We start from the raw sequence: 12,676 nt of genomic DNA, 5'->3' as shown, positions 1-12,676 counted from the left end.
CCCCCGGCAGAAGATTCCCTATAATGAAGCAGATGGAGGCACTGTGGATGCCTTCTGACATGTGATCTGGCGATGTCCATCTTTTTAGGCGTGCATAAAAGTGCCGTCAGCAACAATTATGTGTTCCTCTGAAAAGAATGACATTGCTGAACAGAGGCCAGATGGAGTCCATAGTAACTCTGCTGCCTCATTATAGTGAACAGATCACTCGGGGGTTTCATCTGTATCACATCACTCAGAGATTTAGATGGAAACCCCGATATAAGTGCTCAGCGTAGAGGGCGGGATAAATGTGATCCTAAATGTTATGTAAAATGTTCCCAATAAAAGCTTCAACTCAATCCACAAAAAAAGTATGTCCCACTCATCTATTTACGGAAATATAGGGGGCTTCCACATTACTGGTAGTACAAAGGCTCTGGAAAAGCACTATGGCTCCTTGCGCCGCCAAAAAAATCCATCAAATTCTGCACTCCCAAATCCAAATGCCCCCCTGTTTTCTGAGCCCCACAGTGTGCCTACGCCACATTTTTGCATCCACATGTTTGGTATTTCTGTAGTGATGAGAGCCTGCCTAATTTACAAGTGCATGTCTTCAGAAGCATGAACTGGGCATACCGTACTGGGCACTACAGCGTGCTAAGCATTACAATGTTCGAGTGTTACAATTACAGATTTGCAATTTTCACTCTGCAACATCCACTGCTCCTTGTTTCTGAAAAACACCCATGGAGTCAAAATCATCACTACACTTGTAGATAAATTTGTAATGGGGTATAATTTCCAAAATGGGGTCACTTGAGGGGGTATTCTGCTGTTCTAGCACTTAGGGGCTCTGTTTATGGAGTCCGCAAAGTATTCTAGGAAAATCTGCGCTCCAGGAGGCAAATAGCGCTCTGTCCCTCCCAAGTCTTGCTGTGTGGCTAAGCAGTACTCTACAGCCACATATGGGGTATTTCCACATTCAGCAAAAATTGTGGGACAAATCTTGGTGCCATTTTTACCCATTTTACCTTGTAAAAATATATAATATGGGGCTAAAATAATATTTTTGTGGCAAAATATGTAATAATTTTTTCTTCACTGCCCAACGATATAAAATTCTGTGAAACATCCGTGGTGTCAATATGATCACTGCACCCTTAGATTAATTCATTCACAGGTGTAGTTTGTAAAATTAGGTCACTTATGGGGGGGGTCTGCTGTTCTGGCACCTCAGGGGCTCTCCCAGTGGATCATGGCACCCACAAACCATTCCAGTAAATCTGAACTCCAACATGGTGCTCCTTCCTTTCTGAGATTTGCACTGTGTCTCAAAAGAAGTTTTAGACCACATATGGAGTATCGGTACTCAGGATAAATTGCACAACAAACTGTATAGTGCAATTTCTCCTGTTATGAAAATAAAAAATTTTGGGATAAAAAACATTTTTGTGGGAGAAAATTAGATTTTTTTTATATTCCCAGGTCAATGTTATAAACTTCTGTGAAGCACATCAGGGTTCAAGGTGCTCACAACACATCTATATACATTCCTTGAAGTGTCTAGTTTCCAAAATTGGGTCACCTGTGGGTAGTTTCCACTCTTTAGGCACATCAAGAGCTCTACAAACCCGACATGGCATCCACTCTCACTTTCAGACAGTTAAGTTAAAAAAGTCAAGTGATGCTCGTTCCCTTCTGAGCCCTGCCATGCACCCAAACAGTAGTTTTCCTCCACATATGGTATATCGGCGTGCTCAGGAGAAATTGCACAACAAACTTTGAGGTCTATTTTCTCCTGTTACCCTTCTGAAAATAAAAAAATTGGGGTCAAAAATAAAATTTTTGTTAATAAACTTCTTGAATGTGACTTTGAGCATCTTGTGGGGGGCAGTTTGTAAAATGGGGTCTAGTTTGGGTATTTTCTGTCATATCGGCCCCTCTAAGTCACTTCAAATGTGATGTGGTCCATAAAAAAATGGATTTGCAAATTTTGTTGGAAAAATGAGAAATTGCTGGTCAACTTTTAACCCTTCTAACTTTCTAACCGAAAAATGTTGTTTCAAAAATTGTGCTGATGTAAACTAGACATGTGGAAAATGTTATTTTTTAACTATTTTGTGTGACATAACTCTCTGGTTTAAGGGCATAAAAATTAAGTTTAAAAATTGCGACATTTTCAAAATGTTCCCCAAATTTCCAATTGTTTCCCAAAAAAACGCAAGTAAAAAACTTTACCACTATCATGAAGTACAATATGTCACGAAAAAACACTTCTCAGAATCAGTGGGATCCGTTGAAGCATTCCAGAGTTATTACCATATAAAATTACAAATTTGGCCTGGTCATGAAGGTGGCAACAGGTTTGTGGAGTGAAGACGCTAAAAGAAACTGCATCTGGAGGTCTGGAGTTTTCTGAAACTGGAAGACCCCTTTAATCAATCAGTTTATAGTCAGATTGGATGCCACTTTTGTCTAACAAGATAAATCCCAAATTCCACACAAGTTTCATAAACGAACGGTACATAAACTACTGATTCAAGTTGCTAGGTACACTTTAAGCACACATTAGTTTCGGTGAGAAATTAAACAGGATGCATTTGCTTTTTCATAAACTAAAACAGACCATCATAATCTAATAATCTACAAAAGAAAACTTTAAACATGAAACATTAAAAATACAGCATTTGTTTTAGAATAATAAACAACAAAAATAGCCAAAAACTTTTTTTTGCAAGTTGTGTGGCTCAAATATGATAAAAAAAAAATTGGAACTATCTATCATTGCTTTGTATGTATGTTTTGACTAATTTTTAATTTTATTTCCATAGGACTGGGTAATAGCTCCACAGGGGTATTCAGCATTTTACTGTGAGGGAGAATGTTCATTTCCCCTTGATTCCTGTATGAATGCCACCAATCATGCCATCTTACAATCATTAGTAAGTAAAACAATGTTCATTGGTCACCATTTATATATGGGGAGTGGATACTGTAAATCGATATCTATAAAATATCTTCCCTACATAGCAAAACACCCCTGACAAGGGATCCGTGCTGATAATACAAACTTAGAAAAGTGAAGTCTCAAACTTATCATATCAAAATATCAATTTTATTAAATCATATTAAAGCAGAACAAAGTTCATACAAGGCTATGTTTACACGTTGCGTTTTTGCTGCGTTTTTTCATGCAAATTTTAAGCTGTGTTTTACAGTACCAGCAAAGGCTATGAGATTTCAAAAATCTCATGCACACACATTGTTTTTTTTCTGACTGATTTGGAAAACTGCTTAGTTTTTGCAAACTGCAGATGTCGATTCTTTCAGTGTGTTTTCAGCATTTTTGCAGCGTTTTTTCACCCATAGAAAGCAATGGGTAAGTGCAAAAACACAGTAAAAAAAAATAGGTATCGGGTTTTGCTGCATTTTTGGTGCAAAAACCTGAGGAAGTTGTATCACGATTTTTGGGGGGGTCACTAAACTTTATCAACATGCAGAAGAGACAATAAAAACACTGCAAAAGATCAGCAAAATCTGCTTTTTTTAAGCAGCTTCCTTAGTGCCAAAGGAGCAGGTTTTGCCTGCAGGGAAAAAAGCAGCCAAAAAATGCAAATTATGAACATAGTCTAATAGTATCAACGTCACAAAAAAAGGATAGGAAAATATAGTAGCATATCAGTATGATATACTGTACATCAAAAACATAATTGCATGGTAAATAATATCGAGAGGTATATACTGTAGTAATAAGTTCGCTATAAAGTGTAAGTGCAATTACAGAGAAATTACCCCAATAATCTCACAGGGGCAGCGGCAATCATATGAGGCACTTTTGTTATACTTATCATAGGTGAGATTTGTGCTTCTATCTAATGGACTTTACATGTACCATGATTTTGTATTTACATTGTATTCCTGTAAATTGTCCTTAATTGGGAATGCTATATCTGGGTAATTTCCCACTAATTCTACTTGCAATTTACAGTGGGTTTCCTAGTGTATACCTATTGATATTAAAGGATTTATCCAGACTATTTGTTTTTTACTCTGGGCCTAAAAATTAACACACAGGTAGTTTCTACCTATCTACCTGTTGTGCCTGTCGCCAATCTATGCCAGCACACAGCGGTCACAGGCGGTTCAGCGGCTTCTGCTGACATCACATCGACAGAGCAGCTGCTTCTCTTCCACTCTACTCTGTTCACAGGGTTGTGACAGCCAAAATCATGCTAATTGACAACCAGCTCCCCGCTGCCTAACTGAGGGGAACTGGCTGTTAATCAGCATGATGTCTGTAGTCACACTCTATTGATATCACGCTGTGAAAGGGGACCTATACTGTCCCTAGGACTGGAACCCTAACTATCCCTGCTCCCAAAGGTACCTCTAAAGGTGAGGAGGTTTGGGCCAACAATCTTACTGTTTTCCTGTTAGGCACTAAGCTGTCCCCTCCCACTACCCAGGAGGCCAGGGACAAAAATGCTAGTGTATAAACACGTAAGACAAACAGGGATAACAAAAAGCAACTAACATATACAAAACACTCACAAACTGTAGAGAGGTATATAGGGAAGGGTAGGAATGTACAAACTAAATGGGAATATGACGATGAGGAAAGCATACACCCAAAAACAGCATGCAACACTATCCAGCAGCAACAACAATCTCCAACTCAGCACAGCGACTCCAAGGAGCTAGGAAGTAAACTTTCACTGGCAAGCAAAAGAAGGTTTTATAGGGAGAAGAAATGACCAGATCAGGAACAGCTGTGAGATGGAGCTGCAAGTTTCTAGCCAGCATAGAAAGTGTTGTCAACCTCTTCAGTACCAAAGGAAGCAAAATCCATTTAATATGAAACACAAACACCCAGGCTTCACAATACATAGTGATTTTCGAACCCCAGATCTCCCAGGAGGACGTGACCCATGGCAGTTGATGTAGAGCAGCAGAACAGGCAGGTAGATAAACTAATATAAACCCAAAAGAAATATTCATCAAGCATATAAAAATATTTTATTTTATTAATAAATCATACAAAATGACACAATACATGCATGAAAGTGACAGTGTATCAAAAAGCCTACATAGGCAGAGTGCAAATGAATAAGAAGATCTGAAAACCAGCCACAAATACCAACCGGTATGATGCACCGCTGCCGCGGAACACACCACTCCAACGCACGTTTTGCTGCCACTGTCACTTTCATGCATTTGCCCTTTACTTTTGAGAATTTTTGATGCACTGTCACTTTTCTAAACGATTTTCATTCCTAGATTCAAATTTATGTGCAATTTTTTCCTTCATTACTTATTTGCTTTTTATGAAATGATTATGAGTAAGTTCACAATTTATTTAATTTATTATTATTGACTCATATTCACCTGCATTTTTTATAAAACCAGCAATTATGTCAATATGGGAACTTTTTCTCTATCATTAAATATATATTAATATATTTTACCAATTGATCTGACGTACCCTGCCCTCTGCATACTAGTCTCTATTATTATATTTTTTATATATTATATACTGTATATTTTTTAATAAAATTTCATATCTCTGATAATTTTTTGTCTTATTTTTTAATCATGTATTGTTGTGTCATTTTGTATGATTTATTAATAAAATAAAATATTATATTGATATGCTTGATGAATATTTATTTTGGGTTTATATATTGATTTAATATTCATTAAAACTTTTTTATTTATTGGATATTTTTGGTATTTCTTTTCTATATAGGATTTTGTTTTTTTTTAGGTAGATAAACTAACCTGCCTGTTAGCTTTTAGGCCAATAGTAAAAAAAAAAAATAGTCATGGATAAATCCTTTAATTACCATGGAATCATGTTTTTGATACTGTGACTATCATACTGAAATGCTGCTATTTTTTCCTATCCTCTTTTGTTGACCTCAGTCTTATTATATGAACTTTTTTCTGTTTAATATGATTTAATAACATTATTTTTATATTATAAATTTGTGACTCCAGTTTTCTAAGTATGTAGAATCATTAGTAAGTGTTGCTATTCAATAATGTGTTCTTTATTTGTTTTATATTTTTGATTTTTAGCCATCGAAAGACACAGACCTCTGGTTATAAATGGTTCTGAAATATATAAAAGAGGAAAAATATGTCACACTCAAAAAATCAATGTAGCACAAAGCAGAACAGAAAAACTAAATGGATCCAAATCAGAAACATAAAATTCCCATTAGGGGCACGAATAGACAAAGTTTCCAATAATTCTCCATTATGTGAATACAAAGGGATAAGATCATGAACATATGGATATTTCCGTTAGTTTAGGCAATAACTAATATATGAGCACAGATCACGAAACTTTAAAGGAAATAAATGGTACACAATACGCTACAAACATCAAAAATCGGTGTGCATCTGGTGGCGAGTTTGGTGGCCATTAAAATCATTCCAGCTCACGGGAAGTTGCTATTTTGCAGCCCCCTACTCTTGCTTATAGGTTAAAGGGCCCCAAGTGAGTCCCTCCACTGGTCTAAAAGAACATAATGGAAGTGGTTGACCTAAACCAGTTCAAGACTTTGTGCACAAGGGGTCTTTTGTTGAGTTTTGGAGCAAAAGGTGAACAGAAACTCCAAGTTTTTGAGTAGTTTTGAGTACTTGAGGAGAATTTTGGAGAATTTCCGCTCAGTTTCTGCTCGTAAAACTCCTTAAAAAAACTGTGTGCATATAACGTTAAGAAACTGAAAAGCCAAGCAAATTGTATAATTCACGGTTTACTTTGTGTTAGAAAATTTCCATTCTTACTTGGATTGATTTAGCAAGGCTTTTGGCTCAGCATTTGTATATTGATACATGACAAGTATTAACTGCATGATTGTCCTGCCAGGTTTCTGAGCTAATCCTTCTCATAAGGAATTCTGAGACAGATTTTAACCAAATTCTAACAAGGAAGAGACAAACTATCTTAACTCTGAAATGAGAGGAATAGCGCTGAATGGATCTTTTATATCAAATCACAGAGCTGAGATACATATGTTACCGATACTCCGAAGTGTTGTCTAGACTTCCATGAAAATCTACACTGAGATAGTCATGAAGAAGTGATACCTGGGATTAGCGATAATACATTTAACATTTTGTATCAGAATCAGTCTATTCATTGCGTACCTACAATATGAGCTCTACAGACATTTTTTTACCCATTTCTACAATAATTTGCATATAGTTGACAAAATACTATAATTTAAAGGTTGTCTGTGTATTAGTCTGCCAGTAATAGAAGAGCTTTAATAGTATTCACTATTGTGCATTGTTGTAAAAATTATAGAAATAGTTTCTGCAAAGTAGGTTGTCCAGTTAACAAATGAAGGTAAATATGTTTAAAGGGAATATGTCATCAGTAGTGATGGGCGAACCCAAACAGTACGGTTCGGGATCCGTATCAGACATCTAGTGCGTGTGCACTGACCCCGAACAAGTACTTCTCACGGAAGTCTGTGTTACTGTTTGGGTTTGGCAGCCCAAACAAAGCTTGTTGAAAGGCTGTGGCGCAGCCAATCAACAAGCTTTCCTGGTGTGGGCACTTCCAGCTCCATCACAGCCAAGTATTGGCATGGCTGTGATTGGCCGGCGCAATTTGTAAAAAAAAAAAAAAAAAGGCGTTCGGTCCCCTCTATTTTTGCTAACAAGTGCATGTAAAATAGATAGCTGCGAGTTGCATCTCTCAGCTGTCTAGTTTATCTTGGCTGAGTATCAAAAATAGAGGGGCCCCCATACCTTTTTTAAAAAAAAAAAAGAATTTAAACAAATAATTTTAAAAAAAGGTGTGGGGTGCCCCCTATTTTTGATAACTAGTCAAGGTAATGCAGACAGCTGGGGGCTGGTATTCTGAGGCTGCGAAGGGCCATGGATATTGACCCTCCTCAACCTAAAAATAGCAGCCCACAGCTGCCACAGAAAAGGCGCATCCATTGGATGTGCCAATCCTGGTGCTTTGCATGGATCTTCCTGCTTGCCCTGGTGCATTGGCAACGGGGTAATGGTTTTGGGGTTGATGTCAGCTGTGTAATGTCCGCTGACATCAAGCCCATTACTAACCCAAAAGTAATAAACACACACACAGAGAAAAGTCCTTTAATTGTACAAAACATTCCCCAACCCTCTTTTACCTACCGTATTTTTTTGGACTATAAGACGCACCGGACTATAAGGCGCACCCAGGTTTTAGAGGTTGAAAATAGGGAAAAAAATATTTGAAGCAAAAAAAATGTGGTAAAATATTTAATAACATAAATAACATACTATTATATGTGGTGTTATTATATATAATAGTATGTTATTATGTTGGAAGCTGTGGGACCAGTGTGGTGTCCGTGAAGTACTATATGAAGATGCTGGAGGGTGAGTATAAGAATGGGGGCACAGGGCTTATATTGAAAGCACCACTCCAGCACTGCAAAATAACACTGGAGTGCCGCTTTAAAATCCCATGGGAGAACTATAACTCCCAGCATGTCCTGCAAATCCTATGACATGCTGGGAGTTATAGCTCACCAAAGGAGTGGCAGAGTGCTTTATTGTGTTTTGTAAAGACTAACCTCTTAATTGTGGCAGCCAGCCAGCCACTGTGGTGAGGTAAAAGCATCCCATGGCTGCACACACAGAGCCCTCCCTCTTGTTGCCTTTCCACAGCACAGGTTATAAGAGGAAGCCTGCAGATTCTAGTGGGGAGTCTGAAGGACCTGTGATGATGTCAAGAAGAGGGAGGGCTCTGTGCTGCCATGTGATGCTCCAGCCCGCCCACTTCTGACATCACACAGGTCCTCCTTGTGCACAGCACTCAGCGTCCAGCCCAGGCAGGTATGCAGCGATCTCCTCTCCCCTGGCCCCTGCTCCTGCTGCCTCCTCCTCCCCAGGACACACAGATCTCCCCAGCTGCTGCAGGAATCCAGCGCTGGGGAAACCATGTGTGTCCCTGCTTAAGTGCAGTATTCATTTGCTGCTCCTGGCTCACAGCTCAGCTGATAGGTGGGCGGGGATGCATGTAATGAATATTCACTGCACTTAATCATCGGGACCATGTGGTTTCCCGAGCGCTGATTCCGGGCAGCAGGGACATTTTTCTGCCTCCTGAAGTGGGATAACAGTGCAATCCCACTCGCTGCTGCCCCCCTCCCCACATGCTACATCCCTACCATAAGACGCACCCACACTTTCCTCCCAAATTTGGAGGAAAAAAAGTGCGTCTTTTGGTCAGATAAATACGGTATTTATTACTTTTAAAATATAAAAACATCCAAAGGGATCTGCCATAAATCCATCCCACAACCCACGACCATCCCCGACTCTTCTCGATGCAGTGCTGAGCAATGACATCAGTAATGTGACCACTCAGCATGGCAGCTGGCACACAATGACGGTAGCTGGAACTGGTAACTGGTAATTTCTCATGCTAAGAGTGATGATGTCAGTAAGGTCACCACAGTTCATCGGCTATGAACTGCGATAAGTTTACTGACGTCAGCGCACATCGAAGCAACTGAATTCACACACTACTGTCGTGTTCTGGCTGCCATGCTGAGCGGTCACATTACTGATGTCACCACTCAGAATTGCATCCAGATGTAGCAGAGTCGGGGATCGTTGTCGGAGCCGGTGTTTCTCAGGCTGTCACACAGATGACAGCGTGGGAACCACTGCATGTTCGGGCCCCTATTCACTTGAATGGGGTTTGGGATCAAGTTTGGGTACCGTTCTGGTACCTAAACAGAACTTTTTTTTATAAAGTTTGGCTGAACCCAATGGGTCTGAACATCCACGGGTCCGCCCATCCTTAGTTATGATTATTTTTTAAAATGTTTAGCAATGTTTTTTTTTTTCATTTCACGATTTAAAAAAAGAAAAGAAATAGTAATCTTGTAATTTTCACACTGGCCACTGGGGCTATTTTAGACTCATACTTAGTGTTGAGCGATACCTTCCGATACTTGAAAGTATCGGTATCGGATAGTATCGGCCAATACCCGAAAAATATCGGATATCGCCGATACCGATACCCTATACCAATACAAGTCAATGGGACACAAATATTGGAAGGTATCCTGGATGGTTCCCAGGGTCTGAAGGAGAGGAAACTCTCCTTCAGGCCCTGGGATCCATATTCATGTAAAAAATAAAGAATTAAAATAAAAAATATGGATATACTCACCCCTCCGGCGGCCCCTGGACCTTACCGATGTAACCGGCAGCCTCCGTTCCTAAGAATGAGGAGTTTAGGACCTTCGATGACGTCGCGGCTTGTGATTGGTCGCGTGACCGCTCATGTGACCGCTCACGCGACCAATCACAAGCCGCGACGTCATCGCAGGTCCTAAACTCCTCATTCTTAGGAACGGAGGCTGCCGGTTACAACGGTAAGGTCCAGGGGCCGCCGGAGGGGTGAGTATATCCATATTTTTTATTTCAATTCTTTATTTTTTACATGAATATGGATCCCAGGGCCTGAAGGAGAGTCTCCTCTCCTCCAGACCCTTGGAACCATACACTGGGAACTTCCGATTCCGATTTCCGATATCACAAAAATATCGGAACTCGGTATTGGAATTCCGATACCGCAAATATCGGCTGATACCCGATACTTGTGGTATCGGAATGCTCAACACTACTCATACTCCCTATTCTTAGTTAATAGCAGTTTTCTTTTCATTCCCAGACAGGATTACAATTACTTATAATGCCTATATAAACATCTGATAACACAGGATCCACCAATCACAATAAGCAATGTCACCCAGGACCCTGCTTTCCCTGTGTTCAAAATCACCTTTGCACATGCTCATTAGATGCTACAATACAAAGGATAGTGTCTGTTCCTTGCGGCCAATGTACATGTGACTTTACTGAAACAACAAGAAGTAAGAGTCTAAAAAAGCCCCAGTTGCCAGTTTCAATAGAGTTCTAATTTTTATTTTTAATAAAGATTGTAAAATACGGATAAAAAAAAACTTTGTCCAAAATTTTTACAGAACTCATTTAACACAAAATCCTGACTTAAATAGGTTATTTTCTGAAGAAATATTCCCTTTAAATTAGTAATTTATCCAACTCACTAATATACCTGATATCTTTAGGGGTGTATGATTTTTAGCTACAAGATCCTTTTCAAGTTTTGTTTTATATGCATCATGAGACTAAGGGCTCATACTCACATGCGAGAAATTCGGATGAGTCTCGCATGTCAATACCCGGCACTGCACCCGGCACTCAGGAGTGGAGCCGCATAGCAATACATGCAGCCACATGCTCCGCTCCTGAGTGCCGGGTGCAGTGCCGGGTATTGACGTGCGAGACTCATCCGAGTTTCTCGCATGTGAGTATGAGCCCTAACTGACACAGTTCAAGAGTCAAACATCATAATCCATATGGATCAGAAAATAATATGCATCTTCAGTGTGAAACTGAAGTGTAACTGTATTATAAATCAAGGAAATAATTTGACACACAAGGAAGTCCATAGTGATCAACCTGTTCCATCTATGTGAACACACACCTAGTGCCTCTAGTCTTGTCGCCAGGCGGCACCATATTTTCACCACAGAAGCCACTGTCCAATGCAAGCGTGTTTCAGACTTAACTTTATTATAGCTGAAACTTGACAGAAAGTTTAGTTACAAAGTTTACACTTTGCTTCCAAATTCTCCAGATCTCAGTCTCAGACATTTTGGATGTGCTGGAAAGGCAAGATTGATTCAGCTCTTAAATTTTTCATAACATTTCAGCACTTATATTTTCCTTTTATTCCACCATTTTCAGTATATTTGCTGTCAGTGAATGGTACACTTCTTTACATAGGCTATGTGCCCACGTTCAGGATTGTTCGCAGAATTTTCCTGATCAAAACCGGACTCCTTTCGCAGGAAATCAGCTCGTGTTTTTCTCTAATTTTTTTGCGTTTTTTTTCCGGAGCGTCCCAATACAATAATATAGCTGCAAATCCGCAGATTTTCCACAAAATTAATGAACATGCTGCCTTTTTTTTCCACTATGTGTTTTTTTGCGGAAAAAAACGCAGCATGGGCACAAAAATTGCGGAATGCATGGGATGCTTAATGTAAGCGTTTTTCAAGTGTTTTTGCAGCGTAAAACCGCCGCAAAAACACTAAAAAAAGCTAAAAATCCGGAACATGGGCACATAGCCTTAGGAAAATTCTGCGAACAATCCTGAACGTAGGCACATAGCCTTAAAGGGAACCTGTCACCAGGTTTGGCTGATATGAGATACGGTCACCACCTTTCAGGCTCATGGTTGGACTGGCCCACCGGAGAATTCTCTAGTGGACCATGGGGCTTTGGGGGGCCCCGAGCAGGACGCAGAGGAGGCCCACTTGTGTCGGACACACATTCAGTTGAAATATATCGCCCTACGCAATAGGCTGCTGACCTGGCAAAGGCAGACAGCTGACTTAAGTGTGGTCTCCCTTTGCAGGTGGTGTATGACAGTGATGTCGCCGAAGTATGATGTCATTGCCATGCGGTGCCTGCCACGGGTGCACTCACATCAGCCCTTGGTCTTTGCTAGGTCAGTGGCCATTTTAACATGAGCGCGCCTAATCTGTAGAGGAGGGCGCGGTGTCGGGAGCACTTCCCTTCGGTGAATGCGGTGTAAAGAGGTGGCGGGGACCCTCATGTGCCTCCTCTCTCACATGTG

The 12,676-nt window shown here is 40.0% G+C and overlaps 1 protein-coding gene across 1 annotated transcript in view; it reads left to right on the top strand.

Moving 5' to 3' along the window:
• The window catches only part of LOC143816148 (bone morphogenetic protein 8A-like), a 223,595-nt gene that overhangs the window by 168,594 nt on the left and 42,325 nt on the right, over window positions 1–12,676 (top strand). The window contains exon 6 of the mRNA XM_077296175.1: window positions 2,814–2,924. Within this exon, the coding sequence (XP_077152290.1) occupies window positions 2,814–2,924 (111 nt within the window). The remainder of the gene's footprint in view (window positions 1–2,813; window positions 2,925–12,676) is intronic.

Source organism: Ranitomeya variabilis, chromosome 3 (assembly GCF_051348905.1).
Source record: "Ranitomeya variabilis isolate aRanVar5 chromosome 3, aRanVar5.hap1, whole genome shotgun sequence".
Classification (NCBI taxonomy): domain Eukaryota; kingdom Metazoa; phylum Chordata; class Amphibia; order Anura; family Dendrobatidae; genus Ranitomeya; species Ranitomeya variabilis.
The sequence above is the reverse complement of the archived record's forward strand: the minus strand, read 5'-3'. Positions and strand labels throughout refer to the sequence as shown.